This window comes from Eleutherodactylus coqui, chromosome 7, assembly GCF_035609145.1.
Source record: "Eleutherodactylus coqui strain aEleCoq1 chromosome 7, aEleCoq1.hap1, whole genome shotgun sequence".
NCBI classification, from domain to species: domain Eukaryota; kingdom Metazoa; phylum Chordata; class Amphibia; order Anura; family Eleutherodactylidae; genus Eleutherodactylus; species Eleutherodactylus coqui.
Genome location: NC_089843.1, coordinates 146582431 through 146607445, shown reverse-complemented (window position 1 = coordinate 146607445; position 25015 = coordinate 146582431). Strand labels below are relative to the sequence as shown.

Here is a 25015-nt window from a genome sequence, read left to right as displayed (position 1 = left end):
GTGAATGAAAGCTAGGGAAACAGCATGGATAGTGTGCTACACTGTTTCCGTAACTCCAGTTCACTTCAATGGGAGCTATGCAAACAGTGCTGGGCTATTTTCATAATTACTGGCCAGGTGGCCAGTAACTATAGCAGCAATTTCCCATCTCTGCTATGAAAAGCTGAAATGGGAATACCCCTTTCAGGCCCATTTACGCAGGCAAGTAATCTACCCTGTTTCCCCGAAAATAAGACGTGTCTTATATTAATTTTTGCTCCTAAATATGGGCTACGTCTTATTTTCATGGGGTGTCTTATTTCGCCGCGGCAAATCCGTCTGTGGCCGCTAATCCCTCAATTGGCCAGCTTTGTGGACGAAATTTCTCAGAAATCTCGTCCACATGGGACAGCAAATCTGTCACGGCAAAGCTGAGAGAAGCCGGCGTTGTGGTGCGGATTCACCGGCCACAGAAACGGAAAAACGTGCAGCCAGGTCGCTTCAAAACAAGCGGCTGAGTGTCGTGGGTTTTGAAGCAGCGCTTTCCCGGCGGAGATCTCTGTGTTTATCGCTGTGGCCAAACTGCGAGATTTCCGCTGGAAATACGCTCTGTGAGAATCCAGCCTCAAGAATCACACACAGGTTGCCTGACTCACACACAGAGCCATAAAAAAATAAGGGCTGTAAAGTAACGTACCTGTCTGCAGACAGAAGTTCCTGTACCACTTGTAAGCAGAGATGGTATTGCAGCTTCCGGCCACCAGGGGGAGCTCATCACAGCAGACATGTACAGCAGGAACAGAACGTACAGTATGGACTTTTCCAGCCAGCAAGGGGAGCTTACAACAGCACACTCGTACAGCACAGCAGGGACAGGATAACAGCAGACTGTCTGCAGATCTACTTAAACATCTGGAGGTAGGAGACAACAGGGATGGCAGCAGGGGACGGGCCTCTTGACTTGCCTGCACACTTTAATATGCCTTACTATCGGGGGGTGCCTTATATTTGGGACTTCTGCAAATTTCAGGGGGTGCCTTATTTTCAGGGAAACATGGTAGATAATGTGCCTCTAACAAATGCTGAGGGAACTTTAAAGAGCAATTTGACCTGCTATAACATCTATTTACATGCAGTAATCTTAGTGAGTATTCACACCTTATGGTGATGAACAATCTACGTCCATAGAAAAGTAGGACATGTGTAAATACTGTGTATGTAGCATCTTTATACAGTTGTAGCCTCTAAGATCTTGCACACGCTCCATTGAGCTAGCTGCACTTGCTCTTTTCTAAGTCCCTGGGCATGCTCAGTTGATTCGGATAGCATTCTATTATTTTTCTAAGTGTCTGCACTGCTCTAGTGAGACAGCAGCACCTATTCTGCACTGGGCATACTCTGGCAACACACAATGATTGTTGGAGCCATCGATATGGGATTGTTCAACCTGTCTGTCAACATTCTCTCACATCATTTGCTGCTGTCTTGTCTCTGGTCTAGATTGGCTACTTGAAAGAATGTTCCGCCTCTCAGCGCTCGGCTCACTATAGCCCTGAGGATGCCGCAAGTCGAAACCTCTTGGGGTGGCTGTAGATTAGATTTTAATAGGATTTTGGTGATGCTGACTTATTAATTTCAATATAGACTTTTGGAAGTTGGCCATCCAGGCCTATGTTTTAGTGTGTGTATGCACAATTACACACATGATAATAATTGATGACTGCTGGTCACATTTCATTGCCTTTTATTTTAAATATCATTCGTTGTTGTCTTTGTCTCTTTTGAATAATAGAGTATTTAGATTATATTTTAGGGATATTACCTCTGGGTATTTTTTGCCTTTGGCAATTAGAATTGTGCCCCTACGACCTTGCTACAAAAGAACATGATGTAAATTACTATGTTTTTGTGATCATTAACATTTACACAAGTAAACAAAGTAATTGAACTTATCTCTGCAAATAGAATATCTGCTAAAATAATAAGCTGTGTTTCGCATGGCCCTGTTTTTACAAACATCCGCTCTATAGCTCTCACATATTTAGGATGCCTTGTGGTTTTTTTGTTGTCTCTTTCACTTATTGTACAAAGAAAGGCTGCCCTGTACATTTTGGGAACGCGTTTGATCTTAGCTGTGATAAACACAGTGCATTCTGTTCCAGGAAAAGCATCTTTGTGTTTGTTCTTACAATGCCAAATATTTCTCATATCATTTTCTTATTGTTCAGCTATTTACATTCATGCAACCAGTCTCCTAAAAAAATGATCAGAAGCATTCCCGTAAAATCAAACCTTTTCTGTAAAGTACTAAAATGTTTGTTAGATGTTATGTGGCCAATATGAAGCTATGGATGTGGGAATGTACTAAAGAAAAACAATTTGTTTTAGATAACAAATGGCATGGGGAGCATAAAAGGCTAACCTCCTAATGCACAGGAGCTGGTAGATGGCAAGAACTGAAAAGAAACCTCTGAGCTATATATCAAAGTCACATGGCGCTCATACACAGGCTTCGTCTCTTTGCCTTAAAAGCTTCTATTATATACAGCTGGTGAGCCATTATCTGAATTCATGTTATATAAAGTGCATCTGCCATGATTACAGTCATCTGTACAAGGTCTTAAAAGGGTTGAACCAGTGGACATCAAATTGGTTGTCTCAGTTGGACAATGCCTTTCCATATGCCCTGTTAAGATATATATATATATCTTTATCTATATCTATTTATATATATCATGGAGAGGCTTCCTTGGACTGGAACCCCCCTGAATTATTGATTGCTGGAGCAGCTGCATTTTAGATTCTCAGGTTCAAATTGCATTGGAAGGAAAATGGACACATATGGACGCATGTTCCTGTGCTATTTGGTACCCGTGGGCAAGTGGACATTGTATATGCGATTGTGGTCTATCATACGGACCAGAATGGGACTTGTGATTTTTCTTTTTTTTTTAACACGGTCCTGTGTGAATAGCCTGATTAACTATAATGGGTTAATGTGCTGTCTGTGAAATACAGTCAGCACACAGACTGGAAATACTGCCATGTGAATGGGCCATTAGACAGGACCTCCACTACACAGGAGATTGGAGGTCTGTACACTACTTTTGGTAGTAGTGTACATATAAAAGGTACAGTCCTATAAGAAAAATCAACATAGCTCCCCAGGAAAGAAAACCCTGGCATTTGTTTCCTCTTCCAGGCCCTTTCCATGACACTTGGTCCAATTCCACATTTACTAGTTGTTTTTTAAAGTGCTATTCCAGGACTTTACAAACTTCTAACCTTTTACCATAGTGTGCCTAGGTAAAGCATTGAACAATGCTTTTTGTCTACCCTAAAAGAGTGCTTGTGCCTCAATCGAGTCGTCACATGACCCTTGCCATCCTGACAGTGAGACTTCTTATTATGTAATGACCATGTTCATAGACTCCTATGTAGCCATCCTGAACCTCCTGTCTCAGCCACATTACTATATATGAGCTGGGTGGACAGTCAGGAGGCGATCATGCAGAATTAGGAGCAGGAACAGTACTAACCTCAGAAGAGAGTACTGAGCATGCTCACTAACACAGCCCAGCGCCGCTGCCTTCTCCCTCTACCAGTTACTCCTCTGATGGCTGTGATGCATTGGGAAGTAGAATGTTATCTATTCATAGACTTGAAATCATATTTTATTCATGGACAAAATGTATAACAGTGTGTAAATGAGCAATAAAGGTTACATTTCTGGATGGGGTGTATGTAGAGTGTGCATCTTATTCCACAGCATTGGTATTTATTGGAAAAAGGATCTGGAAGGCAAATGTGTGTATTGCACTATATAGGCAATTTACAGCTGACAGTGTACATATGTGTCTGTGGCTGGATAGTGCAGGAGATAAGACTGCTGTCTTCAATACAGGAGCCAGGAGTGCAAATATATATTTCTATGAATATATAGCATTTCACATTATGGTCATCCACTGGATTGTTATTTTGCATTAAAGTAGATTACAGCTGCAGCTATAGCTGGTGACAGTGATACAGGCTCTCTCCCCCTACTCATTGGTTTAGTGGGTGGGATTTAGTATTCATGAGCTGTGTATGGGAGGAGCATGCAGAGTGAACAGGCAGATGTGAAGCCCAGAGGATTATGGGAGATGTAGTAGAGAAGCACAGGAGGACTGTGAACAGGAAGCACTGGTGTAAACAGCAAAGCATAGTGGGTGCTACAGAATGAGGGTGGAGAGCAGAGAAAAGGTGATGTATGAATTTAGTATAGTACTGTGAGACGCAGGGGCGTAACTAGAGGGGATGCGGTTGCACCCGGGCGCAGGAGCCTTAGTGGGCCCATAGGGCCTCTCTTCTCCATATAGTGGGCCCAGTACTATAAATAAAGTATTATAGTTTGGGGCCCTGTTAAAGGTTTTGCATTGGGGCCCAAGAGCTTGAAGTTATGTCTCTGGTGAGATGATTTATGTGATGATTGTGAAATTTGACTTTGGTCTCGGAATAACTCTTTAAAATGTATTTATTTTCCATTATAATAAAAACGATATCAAAAGTAATTATTTTTGTGACTTCCTAACTAGGCAGTTTCTCTGTAGAGGAGTCCAGTGGGACGAACCCTTGCTAGATTTTTGCTCTGACTGCAGGATATGTAGACCCTTGGATTCCATTTACCAAATGAATTGATAATGAAGATATTGAGCATTACAGAAAGTCCCTTTGGTTTTAGTGATAAGCCGGGAGCAATAAGATGATTTTGTTTTGTGCTGACTGAGATAACTGATTAGCTTATGGCCCATTTACACGTAATGATTATTGCTCAAACTTCATTCAATCAAATGAATTTCAGCAATGATCATGCAGAGAGAAATGACCAAAGACAAACAGAATACTTGTAAGGATTATATGGTTGTCTTTGGCCAGTGCAAGATTCAGGGAATCAAAAATGATTTAGTTCCCACTGACAAAAAGTATGGCTACAGATCGGAAATAGGGGTAATGCTTACCGGAGCTTCTTCAGTGTCCCTCTGTGTGGAACTACTGGTATTAGATAAGACTGAATGCTTTATTGGACTAATCTGACATGAGGAGGCGTTTACTAAACATCGGTTTACACCCACAACCTTCCACATTGGATGGGACACTGGGTGACTGCCTCTAGAGAAGATCTTGGGGAGATATATAAGGACTGGCTAACACCGCAGAGTTCATATACCTGTGGTCGACCATCAGGGCCACAGGCTTTATCGGAGCATTAATTTCTTTTTATCTTCTATTTTTGATTTGTGGCACTCTAACTAGTTAGACAGGGATACCTCACTCATGTAGACTAGCCAAAAGAGGTCTACATTTCATTTGGGTCAATACTCATATTAATTAATCCAAACTTTTTGTCAGTGGGAACTGAACCATTTTTGATTCCCTGAATCTGGCAACGGCCAAAGACAACCATATAATCCATCAGTATCTGACATCCTTCTACTAATACAAGAATTCTGTTTGTCTTTGGTCATTTCTCTCTCTCTCCTGCTTCACATAGAAGGTGAAACACTGAGCAAGAACCCAGCTATCCAGCGGTGAAGTCTGTCTGTCTAATTGCTGTGGCTAACGACCTTAGCGGTGACATCAGTGCTTGTGCAGTCGTTTAGCCGACTGTAGTCCCGTGTAAAAGAGCCATTAGTGTAAGCATGATGCAACACATTGATATGCAGTTTGGGATACTGCATTGCACACTTAGTGCCTGATTTGATGCTTTAACAATATAGTTCAGGCCAGTATCATACTTGCAGAGTGTGCAAGGTGCACCCAAGAGGTTCAGGCGCAACTTGCATCGGACACCTGTCTGTCTGCTGTGCAATAAACGGATGTCTGGCACATTAACATGCATTTGCATGTCTCAATTCTTGTCCGTGATGCAAACAAGAATAGAACATACAATGAGCTTTTTCGTGCAGTCTATTGCTCTGTGTGAATAAAACGGCAGTGTGCATTGCCCCATAGGTTGTAATGGGCCCGTGTGTTGTCCGTGAATTGACGCAGACCGCACACAGACCCAAACACACTTGTGTGCTGAAGGTTTTAAATGGACATTATCACAGCGTATCTTTATAGTAAAAAATGCACTTTAAATACTTTGAATATGTTTAGGGCTGATACTTTATGTCGCCCCCATATCCAGCTGCAAGAGTATTACAAAAGCTAAAGACAGACATGAGCCAATAGACTTGTATTATTATGCACAGTTTTTCTTGTCTAAATGATTACTATTTTCTTACAACTAAATTGGCTCGTCAATTCCCCTTTTGTTCTTAAAAGTGTCACTCGCATTTAAGGAGTTCTGACAATCAGTATGAAGTGGCGTTAATGTTCAGATCGGCAGCAGTGCTTGGGGTTCACGTGTTTTGTGTACTTTTTTTGCTAACAGCATTTTAAAGTTTCCTTACTGAAAGAAAAATGCTTCTTTAATAATGAAAGATTACAGCTTTTTGATGTTTTCTGAAGTCCTCCTGTGCGTCTTTAAAAATGACAACAAGATTTCATAACCACCTGATGGGATAGCCAAGGAGAACATGGTGGGAATAAATGTAGGGTAAAGAACAAACAGCAGTTGTGTTAAGCATTTGGATGACAAAGCTTTCATGTTAAGGCTCTCACACGAACATTTTTTACAGTGCATTACGCTCATAGGTTTTAAACTTTCCACTACTTTCAACACAGAGCGCGAAATACGTGTGCAAAAACAATGCAACATGCCCTATCTTGGAGTGTATTACGAGTGCATACATGCCAAGGTAGATTATAGGCATTTGTCAGCAATGCATTGCGTACTGCTGTGTGCTCCTCGTGCAGGAGATTCGCCCACGAAAGATGCTCATACGAGAGAGCCCTTAAGGTGCATTTACACTGCAAAGAGGATTGCTCAAAAGATGTCTTTTGAGCGATCATTTTGCATAAACTACTACTTGATACTAATTCCTATTAGTACCAAGTAGCAGCGTGTGAGCCGCCGGGAGATGTAATCAGGTGAACACACCACCCGCTGTTCCCTGATTACTTTCGCTGTGTTCTGCATTGGGGCTGACAGCTGAGAACAGCTGAGACAAAGCAATCAGCTGTTATCGGCTCTCCCCCCACAGAACACAGCATGCAGTCCTGCTTACCAGCTGTTCTGCCGAATGATGGTTTTCAGGCAGAACTGAATTCCATCATTTGGCCAAACAGTGAAAGTTGGGCACATTTATACAATGATTATCACTCAAAAGATGGCTTTTGAGCGAATTTTCAGCGATAATCATTGTGTCTAAATGGGCCTTTAGAAGCAGAAGGGAAGTGCAACCACAAATTGAGATACCAATCACAAATCTGAATAAGCAGGTTTTAGGTTATAATGAGTGTGAATGATGTATGTGGATATCTTGAATACTTTATTAAAATATACTATACACACATAGTGAATGAATCTATGAATTAGTAGGTAAAGGTTTAAAGTCCACTGGTACAAGCACCAAGTCATGACTGACTCCTACAGTGACATCAGATTGTGACGTTTTCTTGGCAGACCGTTTTTGCGGGGTGGTTTGCCATGGCCTTTCCTAGTAAGCTCAGTATTCATTTTACTGACCTCGGAAGGATAGAAGGCTGAGTCAATCTTGAGCCGGCTACCTGAACCACGCAGGGATTGAACCCACAACCTCCAGGTCATGAGAGAGAGCTTAGGACTGCATTGCTGCTGCCTTAACACTCTGTGCCACACAAGTACATAACTGCATTCTGATGGTGCCACCAATACTTTAGAAGCAGAACACCAGAATTACAGGAAGCCCATAAAACACATATGGTCACAGTAATGAATTGACAACAATGAGTATGCAATATATTGTACATTTTAAAAACACAGCCAGAAGACATCATTTTAACTTCAAATACTCCAATGTAAGTCTGAATAGTTAGAAAAAAGTTCCGTCCACAAGGTCATTAAAACTGTGTACAAGGGCAGCGCATGTTGATTCATACTTGGCAATATGGCACAGATTATACAATACCTACCTTCTTAACTTCATACTTAATAGCCAGTTTAACTCGGCTCAGCGAAGGTCTGTGTCTCTGAGATTCCACTGGTTCAGCATCCACATCTCCATTTAGGATAGCCTCCACCTCTTCAGAATCCCGGCACAGGTCCAGGACACCAACCACAAAGTCTTTGCATTGCATAGACAATTTGCGATAGTCATTCTAAAAGATCATACAGAGATAAAATGTTCAAGTTGTTATATAGTGGTCAGATGGAATTTTATTTCGTAACACTAAATATTATTTGAACATAATAAAAATATAGTAAAATATTCATTGAACAGGTAATCCCACCACAGCACTTCATGATTGGTGGTGCTCCAACTTCTGGGATGCCCACTGATTCTGAGAACGAAGAGGCTACAGCACTGTTTTGGATGATGCATTCCCATTTACTGTTTGCCCTGGGTGGCTGGTTGCCACTGTGCAGGAAAACGTTCAGTCTCAGGATTGGTACGGGTCCCAGAGTTTGGACCCCACTGATCAAAGTAACGGCATATCTGTGGAGCTTTAAAGATTTTACCTGTCATGCAAACACTTCAGCCGCAGCTCAGTTCTGAAGTGAATAGTAATGGATGGCGCACATACACACCACTACTCCATTAGTTTCACTGAGACCTCCAGAGACAGCTGAGTGCACATGCACGGCCCGCTACCATTCACTTTGGAACGGAGCTGTGGCTGGGATGTTTGCATGACAGATGAAACCTTTTGTGAGACAACCTCTTTAAGCTCCATCGATATGCCATCAGTTTGATCGATGGGGTCCAAACTCTGGGATCCCTACCAATTTTTTAACTCGTACACATAGTATTTATCAGTAGATTCCAATTATTGGCAGTGGATCCCAATCATAGGGATTCACTGGCATAAATGTAGTCTGTAAGTTCAGCTTTAGGCAAGAAAAGAAAAACAGGTAGTGTAGCTCATATAAAGGGAAAATTTGTTTACAAAACTAAACCTTTTAATTTGACATACTTCTAAAAAACTAATGAGGTCATGTAAACGAAAACGGACCATAACGCATTGGGAAAATATTCTAAACCCTGCTGAACTTTCATCACCACAGGCTCTATTTCTGTATCTGGAGACACATTTGAGGAGGTAAGATGAAAGGAGCCAGAGTCAGTGATGTTAGTCTCTCTGACGCGTTTCCGGCGCCATCCAGTGCCCTGCATCGTAGCAAGTGAAATAAAAAGACCACATTGTATTTAAAACCCTTACAAGTCATCACATGGTCTCAATTAAAGTCACATGATCATGAGACCAAAGCTGACTTCCTTTTTTTTTGCATCCTTGCTGCGCCTCGTCAAGCGGGTCTGTGCTTTTATCCTCTGGCGAGATTGGTTGGTGAGCTGGTGTTTATTCTCCTTTGTATTGATTGCAAATTGCACTTGAGTTTCTCAGACGCAACTCACATTGGACAAAATATTGAGTATCTTCCATGTGCTGTCCGATATGTGAGGCACTGCATATTACATGTCCTAACCTCGTCTTAGAATCAGACAACAATAGGTCATGTAGTGGTTATTCAAACTCTGACTAACGGCCCAAGAGCAAAATCACTTGTGTTAAATGAATGAGTTCTATTTCCATGCAATTATGGCAAAAAATTGCATGAAAAATTGTTCATGTACATACAGCCTTATACATAGTGACAGTTAGAGAACTGCATGAATGCACACTTCCTAAGCTCTATAGCAGAACAGTTGTGAGTTGGCGTGGCCAAGCACGACATATAGAAGGACACACTGTGCTGTTATTTATCCTGTTTCTGCTCTCTGGGGACGATTTCTGGTAGGCAGACTGAAGAGCTGAAGTGGTGAGCAATCCTCTTTCTATTTGGGACCACTCTGAGTGGTGATGACTCGAGGGAAAGAAAGGAAGGGAACCGGCGGGAGGTTACAGCATGATGGTGCTGGGAACACCCCACATGCCATGCAACCCACTTTAGTAAACAGCAACAGGTAGCCTGGATTGATTTGCCCACAACTCACCCAGATAGACTCACATCACTGGCTCTGGGTCTCCTCATTCTACCTTCTCTATTGTGCCTCTAGATGCAGAAATAGATCCTGCAGTGATAGAAGAGGCAGAAACAATGACCGCAGAGATGGAATCGCTCCTCAGATGTACACCCTGTTATAAGTACATTTGCTTAAGAGGCTGTACACGATAAAGACATAGTTAAGCAGAGTACAGACTGTATCCGAGCCTACCATAAAATATGTTTTTCCTTGTCTACTCTCACTGCGCAAGTGGGTACTGTGACAGAGCATTTATATTATACGCCAAAATTTACAAAAAGGTCACTGCATGCATTAATGAAGTTGAGTAAAGGATTCATACGGATTAATTAGAAGACCAGGTGACCAATAATGCTAAGGACTGCAAAAGGTCGGATCAAGCTATTACTGCGCTCTGGGGAAAAATGGCTGACTTAAAAAATAGGCTCTGTTGTCACAGCAATATCCAACTTGTGGGGATTCCAGGGAAGGTGGAAGAGACAGATCCTAATGCTTTCCTTGAGGAATAGCTGCGACAGATGTTCAAATCAGGAGACACTTACACCACTCTTTGCTGTGGCGCAAGCACACAGGGTCCCTACTAGACCACTGTCTACTGGTCATCCACCTTGTCCTGAGCTCATTAAAATACTATATTATAGAGAGAAATGATCCTCTGTAAAGATCGTGATAATCCTGATATGACCGTTAATGGAAGCAAAGTTTCCATATTTCCTAACAATTCAGCTGATGTTCAGAGGAGATGGATGAAGTTTTTGGATATAAAATGACCCCTCCGGACTCTTAATTCACCATATTCTATGATGTATTCAGCAGAGCTACGAGTGGTGGCGCTGGGAAAATCACATTTCTTTGTTACCCCGAAAGAGGCAGTGGTTTGGCTAGACCACCACTAAAGGCGTATCCAGCAGGAGGCTGCTGTGTGACTGGAGTGCTAGTCCTGGTGAGGATCATCTGGAACGGTTTCTAGGCTGTTATATATGGTTTGCATTGTCTGTGTTGCGTTTTGACTCTTGTTTACTCTTCTAGGAGCAGGATCATTCCCTATTTCTACCTTGGTGACCATCAACCAAAGCTGTTTTTAAGACCTGGACTCTGTGTGGGATTGTACTAGGAGTTTGTTCAGGTCAGCAGTATAGCGCTACTGATGTTTACACTGTGCAGTTTTGTGCAGGTTGCACTTTTAGAAGTATTTATGCCCACTCTCTCCCTGAGAATAATTGCGAAGATGATACTGTTTTGTTTGTTCACGGTTTTTACTTTATGTTTACCGGAGTTAGTGTTTTTATCTTTGTGGTGCTTAGAGTTTGTTGTACACAGCTATATGCAATGTTTTATATGTCCTATAAATATGTGAAATTCTTGGGAGGCGATCAGACAACATACGGATCTGATAATTCTCATATCATGTGCATCTGGGCAGGTCTTGCTCTATGGTATAAAAACAGTAGGATTAATCAGTTGGAATGTTTGGTGCATTGCTGATGTTAAAAAGAGATATACCATTGTTACCCATCTTCAAAGGGATCAACCTGCACTTATCTGTCTGCAGGAGATGCATTTAACATCAATAGAACTCACTATTAGAAAAAGGGTGGGTTTAGTAATGCATTACATTCTACTTTTTTTTTAACCTATTCTAGGGAAGGTACAAAACTTGGGCATACAAATATCCCTATTCAAGGAAAATATTATAGAAAGTAATGACATGTGTGGCTTGTGTACCTGACTCCCCACTTTTGATGCTAGGGGATTTTAAGAACATTCCCGTTTGAAATTGGGACAAATATAGACAAGGTGTGCAGATATCTAATCCTGCTCCTACTTTCTTTGGGGCATTACTTAACCCATTAAGGACCAAGGGCTGTAAATTTATGGAGCTTGGTTCTGGGCTTTAATCCTACCAAATAGTAAAAATACGGCTAAGGATTGAAGCCCATGTTCTGCAATCAATCAGAAGCAGATCAGGCTATCAGCTGTTACTCACAGCTGAAAGCCCTCCAGGAGAAGTGTTTTTTAACTTCTTCTGCCTTCTCCTTTCTAGGGTACGTAGAGCTCAATAAGCGGCATGTACTAAAAAGTGGAAGTGCAACTTCCACTACGTGAGCCGTTTGTCACAAGACCGCTGGGATCCCCTGTCAAAGCAGACCCTGATTAGCTCTGCCAGTGACTGTTGTCACTACAGGGGGATGCTTATCCCTGTAACTGGGGCTCCTATGGATGCCCCAGCTACAGTGAAAAAGTGAGTAATTTATAAAAAATCATGGGAATTTCCCCCAGAAGTCTTAAAGAAAGTCATAGGGAACATAGATAGTAAAACAAATAATTACATAAATAAGTAAAACAAAACAGAATAAAATAAAAATATATTGCATATAAAAAAAATAACCCAAAGCAGACACCAACCAAAACGGTCGTCGTATGTGCCCTGTAATCCGAAACCATACATATTATATATCAAAACATCCAAAACAAAATGAGGAACCCATTAGCATACTCTATTGTAGCCTAAATGTACAAAATGTAAAAAAAGAAACTACAAATGTTTAAAAATTTTTTTTTTTAGCTTTTTACCCCCAATAAAACTAAAAAACAGGAAAACAAAAGTCAGTCAAAAAGATATTTACAAAATAGCCCTATAGGCCTATAAAAACATTTTTGCAGCTGAAGGAAAAAAAATAGGGCAGATAAACCACCACATGGGTAAAATCCCTAAAAAGTGTCTATCCTTAAAGGGTTTGTGTCATAAAAAAAGAAAATACCTATACTTACCTATTCCTCCCCAGTCAGTTTACTTACCAGATCTTCACCTCACTAATTTTCTCCTTTCTCCTGCAGTCTGGGGGGAGTTACTTCACCTTCAGATGACTGATTCCTCTCCTTCCTGTGAGGTTCCATACATTCACAGGCAGTCTTCTTTCTGCCAGCCAATGTACATTAGGTCACAGCTCACAGGCTAGCAGGAGGAGTGCCAATCTACTGGAGAGACTGCTTATGCGAGCTGTCTCAGCAATAGAGCAGAATTCATTCCTAGGCAGTGACTGCTACAGCACATGAACGTGACCTTCACTGACCTGGCCGGAAGAGAAAACGGGGATTGCAGCCTTAATAAGCTGGCCAGCGTGCGGTGAGGTGACCCGGGGCACTGCAGAAGTTCAGCGAGGAGAAGATGTGGTAAGGAGACTGACAGGGAAGAAATAGGTGAGTATAAAATTTATTTTTAATGACAAAACCCCTTTAAGGTACAAAACAGCCTGGTCCTTAAGGGGTTAAGAAGCTAAACCTGTGGGATCTTTGGAGATCTCACCATCCCACTAAGCAACATTACTCATGTTGCTCCTTCACATATGCATTGTTGTCCGAGATTGACCTTGGACTTGACAACTCCCGTATTTTGAATATGATGGTATAAGGTAGACTACCTGCCAAGATGGTTGCCCAATCATTCTCCTTTGAAAGTAACATTACGACTCTCCATGTCTTTGAGGGTCCTGTAATATGTATCTTGGGTTAAAAATGCTTAGTCTGACAAGTGATGAATACGGAAAGTCAGCTATAGGGTGACTTAACTCTGGCAAGAAAATTAGTTAGTCCTGCACTAGTTACCGCATAAGCCATCCTCCTATAGACAATTTATTAATAAAGCTAATAGTCTTATGTTGCAAAAGTGTGTCTATATTAAAAGGAAAGCCCCCAACAAATTTGAGAAACTATTGGTGCCATGGCTGGACTCTCCAGAGATGGCCTCATTTTCTTTGATACAAGACCAATTGCTAGGAGCCCCGCTTTCCTTACTTTTATGAGGAGTCTTCTTCACCTATCGGCTATGGATTAAGCTTTTCAGTGGGGGTTCTGGTGGTTACCTTGTACAGATGATGGCTGCTGCTCTCTGAGTTTCTGGTGAGATTCAGTGGGGTTCTGTATATTACATTCTATGGATTGATTTTTAAGTATTGTTTCTAAATACTGTTCTCTGAAAATCTGTGGATATGTGCTGGTTGTACCGAGCAGATGGACTGTTTTTGCAAAAGAACTGTATTTACGGGTTTTTTGACTTACTTGTACTTTTGGTTTGTCTTTCATAAAAAGTGAAAAATTAATATGAAATATCTGATTAAAAAGAAAAAAAGAACACAGCGGATCAAAAAGGGCAGCAAAGAAAAAGAACAATGGCAGGTAATATACCTTCTTTTTCCTCCTAATCTGGGACAGAATTTTGTCCGGAGACTAAAGGGTCGCTTTAGGCCGCCTACACACAGACAGATTTGCATTGCGGAATCCAGAGGGGAAATCGATTGCGGAGGAGAAATCGCAGCTTGCTCTGTTTCTCTGCACATTCCACAAGCACGGCTTCCATTGAAGTCAATGGAAGCTGTCTGAATCGCGACCCTTTCATAATGATATTGTGAAAAGATCGCGGATTCCGCGTCAATGCTAGGGAAAAGCAGGGATTTAAAGAAAAAAAAATTCGCAGTACAGATAAAAAGACTTCAGGACAGGTATGCTTAGACGCTGGCTGGGCACAGGGTTTAATTCCACTATGAAATCTGACCCACCCGTATGCAGATGGCCCTAAATGCAATGTACCAATAGTATGTTCTACTTTACCTAACGTGTACATTGTCCCTTACAGTTCCCCTTATGCACGTCTAGAGCAAAGAGTGAGGAACAAGTTCTCACTCACCTTGCTGTATAGTTGAAGACTTGCATCAGCAATGAGTAAACCACTGGCTGGTTGTTTTGCATATATGTGTTTGCCATAATTATAGTATATATCAGCATAATGTTGAATGCATACTTGCGTTATGATGGTCAGGGGAAAACCACCGTACAGTGAAATAACTGTAAAGTGGGTAAAGGGTGAACTGCAAAGCAAGGAATTACTGTAGAGACAGAGGGTTTAACCCATTTTAGTAAGACACTAAATGTCAAGAATTCTTACAAAGCCCATTTCATGTCTCTAAGTGCCATATTTCAAGAACTGTGATAGCCATGACAAGTTACAGGCACTGTTATTTGGGAATTGTGTTTAAACAACTCAGCCTTATCCACAGTGATTCTTTTTTGTTTTACAAGCCTTGCTCCTCTGAGAGCTGTCATGTCATCAAAGAGATTGCTTGCCATTATACTGGACTTCGGTGAAGGAATGAGCTATCATAAATCCTGAGAGACCTTTTCAGATCAACAGCAAATGACACATACAAAAAACCATCTTCCTTAGCTGTAAACATAATGCTTCTTGTGTGGAGCCTGATCCCAAGTCGTCTGAAATACAGCCAAGATTTCTTTGGCGTTCAATGTTTTTTTTTTTTACTTAAAATTTAGTGTTTTAACACCTTCCTACATTTTAGGGCAGGCTGACATGAGAGTGATTGCATTGTGTATTACGCACGTGTAATAGGCGGTGAATGGAGTCAATGAAAGTACTTTGATTTTCATTGACCCGTTCATACTAGCATTTTTTTGATTGTGTATAATATACATGTAAAAGAAGAATGCAGCATGTTCTATTTTACTGCGTATTACACACAATAGAGCCCTATTGTTCTCTATGGGAGCATAATAAATGGTGTACATACACAATTAAATTGTGTATGTGCGGCGTTTATACGCAATGTTGCTAAGTGACAGAGCAGGAAAGTGAAAAAGAAAGTAAGTCACACTGTGAATGACTGCATGCGTGAGATACGCTGTCATGTGTAGTGCAAAATCGCAGCGATATGCCTGCACACTGCCAGCTCACACAGTGGTAAAATGGTGCGTTTTACTTATACGCTTGTGTGAGCCGGCCCTTAAATTGCGCATCCAGCAAAAACAATTGTGGGTAACAGAGGACAGTAAAATATGACATTTTCACATATACTTACTAAACCAGTAAGACAGATTACGCCAATAATGAAACCTAGCTCTGCCTCTCAAAGCTCTCCCATATCTAATATCTATTGTAGAAGTGCAGTGCACAGAAAGGCCTGTAGGGGAGTGCAAACAGGATTTCTGGTACCAGAAAGTAGAGGGTTAACACCAAAGGAGTGGCAGGAAGTAAGAAAAAAGATCAGTTCCTGACACACTCATAGGGAAGAAAGCTGGCTGCTAGCCAGAGAGATGGTTTAGAGACGCCACATCAGCACTGTGAGCCTGAGGTCTGGTGCAGACCAGTTCTGGGCCTAACACTAGTCTGAAAGAGAACACCCTCTAGTCACCCCGTGGGGTTAGTGATGGTGACCTTATGGGTTTGTGAACACTGGACATTTGTATGCTGTGAAATAAATGCTGGCAGGTGCTAAATTTGAAATGAAATCCTGTCTCTGGAGCATCTGTATGCACGTGTGGTGTACATTTCGGTCGAAGAGGTCGGCGATCTACAGGCGAGAAACCCCAGTTTACCACATATGGTGGAAGATATGGGTGCGGAATGGCGCACAGAGCTCTTTGACGCATGTAAAGAGCAGTGATGCTGGATGCATGTAAAGAGCCCGGAGGACAAGACTATGGTTGCTGTGCGGAGCAATAAAAGCTGCAGGCAGCAGATAAAAGGGCCCGAAGGTCGAAAGTTTGGTTGCCCAAGGGGCAACAAAGGTCCAAGCAGAGGACAATGGGGAACCAAGTTGGTGGACCTAGTTTTGTTTGTTTCTGCGGTGAGACCGACTTTGCTGCTTGGGAGGGGGCTATGGAGGAGCTCCTCTGGCAGATGAAGTGGATGAATGCACCAATAAAAGTGCAAAATGAGGCTGTTAAAAAGACTGTATTCTGCGCAGGATGGCACATGGAAAACTGCACAGTGTTCATGGACATTTACTCAGGATACGTCTAAGGACTGGGTTTTTGATGTGTTGCAGAAATTTTTCATAATGAAAACAAAGGTTTGGTACCGTGTTAACCAGTAGAGCAAAATGTGATTGTTCCCAACAAGAGAAACCATGTAATCTTGTAGATGATACCTTGTAATGGCTAACAAAAATACATGATGTTACAGCAAGCTTCCAAACCAATGCAGGGTTCTTCTTCAGGCTTAAATGAAATAGCTATGTATAGCACAGATAACACTGTTCGCCGAGAAGTTATGTGTAAAGACTGGGAATCAAAGAGTAGTGTTGCTAAAAATAAGGTCTTGTTGGAGAATCCTAAAAATAAAAAAAGGTTGGTTTAGCACCAAGATGGATGCTGAAAAGAGAACTCTGGTACAAGAAAAGCTCCAAAGCGTGTTTCAACAACCGGTAGCAGGAATGAATACCCTGTTGGAGAATATTAAAAATTAGATAAAAGCAGTGAAGTGTGCCAAAGTAGGCTTAGACCTGGGCATGACAGGTGAACAGAGTTTTGAGGGAAGAAACTGCCTCTGAACAAAATTAAAGGCACTGAGCAACAGATGGAGGCTGAGAAATCCTCCAAAGTGCAAGAGTCTAAAGAGAGGGCAGAAAGTGAGGCAACTGAGGCTGAGGAAGCCACTGAAGTGGAGACTGGTAAAGAGGCCTTAGAAGTTGCAAGTTAAGAAAGCTATGTGAAAGAACTTGCAAACAGTAGCAGAGCAGAGTCAGTAGAGGCAGACACCACACAAGGACCTGTAGAGAGGCAACTAGAGAACCAACGGCAGCTCAGGAATGGGAAAGATGAGTTGTTGCAAGAGATGCGGGATCCGGAGATGGCAGTCAGGAAAGTAGCAGTTATAGAACATAAAGAAAGGTTCAGTGATAGCACCACACAGAAATCCCCAAGCCTGGAGATTTGACCCCAGAGGGGCAAAAGCAGTGATAAGGCTACGGCCTTTATCAGGAGGGTGGATATGTAGAAGTGCAGTATGCAGGAGGGTCTGTAGGGGAGCGTAGACACGACTTCTGGTACCAGAACTAAGAGGGTTAACACAGTGGGTGTGGCAGGAAGTAAGATAAAAAGATCAGTTCCTGCCACACAAGGGGAAGAAAGCTGGCTGCTAGCCGGAAAGGTGGTGAGAGACTTGCTAGTCTGATAGAGGACAGCGCGCTCTAGACACCTGGTGGGTTTAATGATGGTGACACTATGGGTTTGTGAACCCTGGACATTTGTATGCTGTATATGCCATTCTGTATGCTGTGAAATAAATGCTGGCAGGTGCCAGATTTGAAGTGAAATCCTGTCTCTGGAGTATCTGTATGCAAGTGCAATATCCATTCCGATCCAAGGAACCTACAATCCGCAGGCAAAAAACCCGGCTTGCCACACTATCTTATATCCCTCTATCATCTCATATCTATCTAACATTACTCCATATCTATTGTTACAAGACACAGCATCGACAAAGAACCATAAAGCTTTCTGCTGCATTATATAAAGGCTTGAACATCTGACAGATGCATTAAATTCAATAGCTTTTGTGTCCACGGTTCAGGACAACACTTTCTTCTTGTACTTCTGGGACCATGCCTGTGACGTACCATTACTACAATGCTTAGCAGTCTTTTGGAACTCAAACAGTATCTTTGGGATTAATTTGTACTGCTTGTGCACAAGTTAATCCTCAGTAACATATCAAGAAAACAGCCTTTATGGTATAGCATCACACAAAACATGCTCTACATTTTTTCTTATACTAAAAAATCATGCTTCTTTCATTTTAAAAGCAATAACTATCAATGCCCACAAGACGATGTTGAAGAGGGGGGTGAAAAGAGACTTTTGAAAGAGAATCTGTCAGGAAGTTAACGCCTGTTGATTTGAGGATTGCTGTAGGTACAGAGATTCTGATTTAATTGATGTATCACTTGTTTTGCTGTAGTTTTCATAAAATGCTTGTTTATTAGGCACATTGTGAGCCGAGGCTATAGTTATAATAATGTGAGCAGACAGTTAAGTCCTTGATATTATTAAGCTGTGGCTCCCCCTTGCCCAATTTTGGATGACTGACAGCATAATCCCTATGCACAGTATAGGGAAAAAGCTGTCAATCAGCAGTAGAAGAGCAGGGTTATGCCACAGCTCATGATTAATTAGAATTTGGTGCTCCGCTCCTGCTGCAGCTTATAAGCAGATATTCTATGAAAATTACAGCAAGGCATCCAGTAAGTGAACCCTGATGGAATGCGATTCCCTATCACGGCTTTTTAGATTAGACAGCATAAACCTGGTAACAGATTCCCTTTAATCTATCAGCCTTAATCCAGTGACACACAAGTGTCTTTAAGACATATGCATTTTATGCATCTGTGATCCAGATGGGTGCCCCAGCCTGACTGTGGGTCTCCTGACCTGAACTCCGAGCATCATACTATAGATTGCTATGGTGCTTGGGATTTGGGTCAGAATACCTGCAGTCAGGTGAAGATACTTGTTTTCATTGCAGTTGCATAAATGCAGCAGGGAATACACTAGGGAGTCACAGGTCTTAGAGTGAATGCCACCCTTGAACACCATTTTTTTTTAAACTAAATAGGTTTAAAATTCTGCACCGATTGATTTCTTAATGTATTTTTATAGTGGTGTGTGCTTTGTTTTTCTGATCCACATTCCTGCAATAGACAGATTTAAAATTGTAAGATGCTGTTGACCTGCAGCTACCACTAGAGGGAGCTCAAGGGTTTACTGAATACTGTTATAAATTTGTAAGTCAATAACAGAACAGTATGTGGTAAGCTCATAAGATTCCTTTAGTGGTAGCTACAGGTAGCCAGTATGGTACATTTTCAATCTATCTCAATGTACAGGCTCTGGAGATCTCCATCAGAAAAACATAGCTATGGCTACTATACAGATATATTAACCCCCTTAACACTATGATGTACAGCTATGTCATGGGGATTTGGGGTTTATATGGAGGAGGATTGAAAGCTGATTCTGTTGCATACAATGCAGGTGCTGGCTGTTTCTTACCATGGACACCCCGCTAGCAACAGCTGCAATCAGCACTCTGGATGATTGCGGCGGTTAGCCCTTTAAATGCCACCATCAATTCTGACAGGAGCATTTAAATGCTCTGATTGGAGTTTGTGAATCCCTAATTGCCCCGTGCAATGAGATCGTGGGGTGCCATTCGATTGCCATGGCAGCTGTGGGCCTTCTGAAAGTCCCAGGGCTGCCATTTCAGATTGCCTATCAAGCCATGCCTGTGGTGTCGCTTCATAGATTGCCTGTCAGATCGTGGTACAATGTAACATTACGGTATGTCATATTGCAGGATCAAGCAAACCATCACAAGTTCATGTCCCCAATGGGGCCTAAAAAATGTAAAAATCAGTTTAAAAATTTTTATTATTTAAAAAAATAAAAGGAAATAAAGTTGAAAAAAAAACCTTTTGCCATAATTATAATAAAAAATCTAAATTAAAAAAACACCAAAAAACATTTGGTATCGCTGTATCCATAAAAGTCTGATCTTTCAAAGTCATGCATTACTTACCCTGCATGGTGTATGATGTCAGAAAAAAATACACCCTGTCTCCAAGAAAAAATGTAATAAAAAGCAATCAAAAAGTCATATGTATTCTAAAATAATACCAATAGAAACTACAAAACAGCTCCGAAAAAGGAGCCCTCGCACAACTATGTAAACAAAAAAAATTAAAAAGTTAGGGCTGTCAAAAGATGGTGACAGAAACGAATTTTTTTTTTCCAAAGATATTAATTTTTTACAAGTCGTACAGCAAAAAAACCCGAAAACTAAAAACATTTGGTATAGTAATTGTACTGATGCATAGAATAAAGTTATCATGTAGTTCTTCTTACAGTGTGTACACTGTAGAAACAAGACACCCCAGAAATGGTGGAATTGCACTTTTTTTCCCATTATAACTACACAAGTTTTTCAATACATTATATGGTAGATTACATAGTACAATTTAAAAATACAACTTGACCCACAAAAAACAAGCCCTCAGACAGCTATTTTGATGGATAAATAAGAGCTATGATTTTTTTTTATAAGTAGGGAGAGAAAAACAAAAATGAAAGAAAAAGGGCAACATGCTTAAGGGGTTAGGAAATTGATCAAAACAGAATTTTGGACCTGAAATGACATAATGAGAAAATGTAGCGATGCACTTGAAGAATGTGGATCAAAATAAAATTTCTTTTAAGACCCATTCCTTTAACATGCTGGAAGTGCAGTCTGCCCTTTGTAGTGAAATATTTTTAATTGCACATCTGACTAAGAGCCAGAGACAAGACTACATTGCAGTCAATTAAAAAATTTCACACATGCCATATGTAGCAACTTCAAAGAGAAAATAAGTTTGTAAGTCATCATTCACATCTTAATACCTAGACCAAGACTGTCACTGAATTAAAGGAAAACTAGAACCATTCAGTCTAGGCTATAAGTGTGTTTAATTTATTCAGCCCAGAAATGAATGTAAGTGTGAGATTGTTGTAAACACATGCCAGTGATGTATACTCCGATGGAATGTGCAGACGGGCATCCTGTGACCTCAACTGTCTCTTTACCTGTGCACTGACCAAATGAAGTAGAGACGAGATTACCATGCTACATATATTTAAATATATGTATATGTACATAGTAACCCTGTCTATGAAGATACACTCGTTATCCAGTTTTAATTACAGGACCTACAAATCTAATATGTTCTGGAATTTTTAAGAAATGTATCCTGACTAGAGATGAGCGAGCATGCTCGGTAAGGGCAGTTACTTGAGAGAGAGCAACGCTATTTTTGAGTAACTGCATGCTCGTCGGAGAAAGTTTGGGGGGCCCCCGGGGGGGGGGGGGAGAGTGAGAGAGATCTCTCTCCCCCCCGCTCCCCTCCGCAATCCCCCGCAACCCCCCCCAAATTTTCTCAGGCGAGCATGCAGTTACTCAAAAATAGCGTTGCTCTCACAAGTAACTGCCCTTACAGAGCATGCTCGCTCATCTCTAATCCTGACATCTAGATAGATAGCGACAGCTCACGACTCTGTTCTTCAACTGAGACATATATAGTGTGTGTGCTTTGTAGCAAGGAGCAGGCAGTTTGTGTCTGTTCTGCCGTCTCATTTCTTCCAAGTGATAGGGTGGGCAGTTGAGAAGATCATATTTTTACAGATTTTCAAGAGCAGAATTTGAAATGAAACTGCACAAACTTGTCCTGTCTCCCGAATAAAGGTCTGTTTGGCTTGACCATATGCTTTGTGGGTTTTGCACAAATGATTGAAATATTGTATACAGTTTTGAGCATGGTACTCATGACGGAAATATCAGAGCTTGAATTGGCACAAAGATGGGCAACTAAGGTAATAAATGGGATGGGTGGACCACAATACCAAGAGAGGTTATCAACATTGGGGTTATTTGGTTTAAAAAGCCCCTATAACTATGTATAGAAATATCAAGGGACCAGAGGCATAGCTTGCAGCCCCAATGCAAAATCTGCAACACAGCCCCAAATATAATACTTCATAGTACTGGGCCCCGATATGGAAAAGAGACCTTATGGGCCCGGGTGCAACCGCATTCTCTGCATCCCCTATAGTTACGTCCCTGCAGGGGACAATATAGAGATCCCCCTCATCATCTATTTGTACCTAGGATTGTCACTGTAACAAGGGGGCACCCTTTATATCTAAAGGAAAGAAGGTTTTTACACCGACATAGAAGAGGATTCTTTACTGTAAGAGCGGGGAGACTTTGGAACTTTCTACCTGAGGATGTGGTGATGGCAAACTTAATAAAAGAGTTCAAGAGAGACCTCGCCATCTTTCTTGAGTGTAACATGTAACAATATTACATGTTAGTCACTAATGACTTCAGAAGGGTTGCTGATGCTGATCTAGAAACTTATTCTGATTGCCAGATTAGAGTCAGAAAGGAATTTTCTCCTCTAAAAATAGTAAAATTGGCTTCTAACTCATGGGGTTTTTGCCTTCCTCTGGATCAACATTGGGGTGTAATACGCTGAACTATTTTAAATTTTTTTTTTTTTAAAGGGCCATTCCAGCTAAATCACATTGTTTCATCCCTGCCTCCCTCGCCTGATTGCCTCTCACATTCTGGAGGTCTCCTCTGTGTATTACAGCCACTTTCATGCAGTGCAGAACACTTTCTGATGCTTATCAGGCACCATCTTGATGGTGAAAATTTTACCTCCACTTTTAATCAGTTCCATGGTACATAAGCACAGCATTAGCTAGAGGAAGTACCATTTCTGCCTGCTGGGGAGGGGCAGTTTAATCATCATTACCTTCTGTAGTCACCTAAATAAGCTACAGACCATAAATATACTGTCAGGATGAGCTGTGATGTCCTCTAGTAAAACTGTGTGACAGTAACTATGATAGGAGTGTCTGTGTACCTCTTTAGGCAGTTTCTGTGGTAGGTTCATGTAACAACATCACTCAGACTGAGAAATGTACTAGAAACTTCACATATAAACCCAAGTAGATCTTAGCTAGTCAGAATTGAAATCACATGACTATCTGAAAAGAGTTTCAGATAGCAAAATAAATTTCACCAGAATGGCTCTTTAAAAACTAAGTCTTTTTGTTATGCTGCGTTTTTCTTTTTTGTCTTGAGGTTGCTCCTGCTGTTTATAGTCTTTGGCAGTTCCTAACACCAGCCCACAACTAAATATATACAAGACCATGAATAGTTAAAATGAAATCAACTCTACAAAATCACAGAAAGGCAGGTAACACACCAATTCCCAGCAGCATGCCGAAGCCACAGTGCTATATAAGGGAGGTTGCACAGGTGAAAAATACTTTGAACACCTACTCACATACCTCCCCCCAATAGCAGTGTAGCTTCAGTATGCTGCTGGGAATTATTGTGTTACCTGCCCTTGTATCAGTAAGCATAGCCACTATCTGTGATGAATAATACACACCATGCCCCTGGAGACTGGGAGTAACTAGCACAGAAGATTTTTTTTAAAAGTGGGAGGAAAAAAACAAAAATGGAAAAATAAAAGGTCGCATCATTAAGGGGTTAAAGGGTGTACAAAGACACATTTAGCCCTTTTTAGAAAGTATTTGTGTGCTATTGTTGACTACATGTATTATGAGATGTGTCTGTACTGTGCAACTTTCCTTAGAAAGACGATTTGCTAATTCAACAGATAAAAAAAACTCCATATTTACAACTCCATTTGTAGAAAAAAGTTGGGACGCTTTGTACAATGTAAATGAAAGTATTTTTTTTTTTTTTAAAGAACACAGTGATTTGTGAATCTCCTATAACTATATTATAACAATAGAACATAGAAGACAAAAGGTGAAAGGGAGACATTTTTCCATTTCAAGTTAAAAAATTAACTCATTTAAAAATTAATGGCACTACTTATTTTTCCAGGCTTTTGTTACCCCTGTCCTAAGGTTTGTGAGACGTGTTGCAGTCATCAATTTCTAAAGGAGTTAATTTTTTTTAAATGAAAGGGAAAAATGTCTAACTGTTACTGCAGCTTCCGAGCAGGGTGCACCAAAGTGGGGAGACCATGGGGAAGAAAGATTGTTGTCACGGGTGACTCTGCAATCTCACCCAGCAATGGCGGAAAGGTGCCTGGCTTGGTCGTTTACAGTGGCAAAAGGGTTTTGTAATGTGTATTTTCTAACGGTGGTTTGTCACGTGACGCCAGTACTTCATCCGGGACTCCAATATTTAATGGTGAAATAACTGACGCGAGTCCTGGTAGTTTTACTTTAGTAAACTGGAAGGGGACAGTTTTATGTCAGCTTGTTTTATGATGCAACAATGACAGTCTTGCAGAAGTTAGCAGAGATATTACTTTGAAGCAGAATAAACGTTGATGCACAGTTGAATTCAATATGGCACAATATAACCTTCCACATTCTCTCTCTATTTGAAGCTACAGGTTAGTCAGTAGAATTTCCACAGTCCTAGTTATCTGTTGGGCTTGCTGGAAGATTATAATACAGTTAAAAAGGGGACTTTAAGATGGGACCTTTTTGCTTTCCCTGGCTTTGACTTCACCAGGTTTGTGTAACTCACTATTTTAGTGGAACAAGTCCCAAACTTTCTCCTCCACACTGCT

The 25015-nt window shown here is 41.1% G+C and overlaps 1 protein-coding gene across 1 annotated transcript in view; it reads right to left on the bottom strand.

The window, feature by feature from the left end:
• Nucleotides 1-25015, bottom strand: part of TRPC3 (transient receptor potential cation channel subfamily C member 3) — a 256571-nt gene that overhangs the window by 77993 nt on the left and 153563 nt on the right. Inside the window, exon 3 of the mRNA XM_066573799.1 lies at nucleotides 8017-8202. Coding sequence (XP_066429896.1) covers nucleotides 8017-8202 — 186 coding nt within the window. The remainder of the gene's footprint in view (nucleotides 1-8016; nucleotides 8203-25015) is intronic.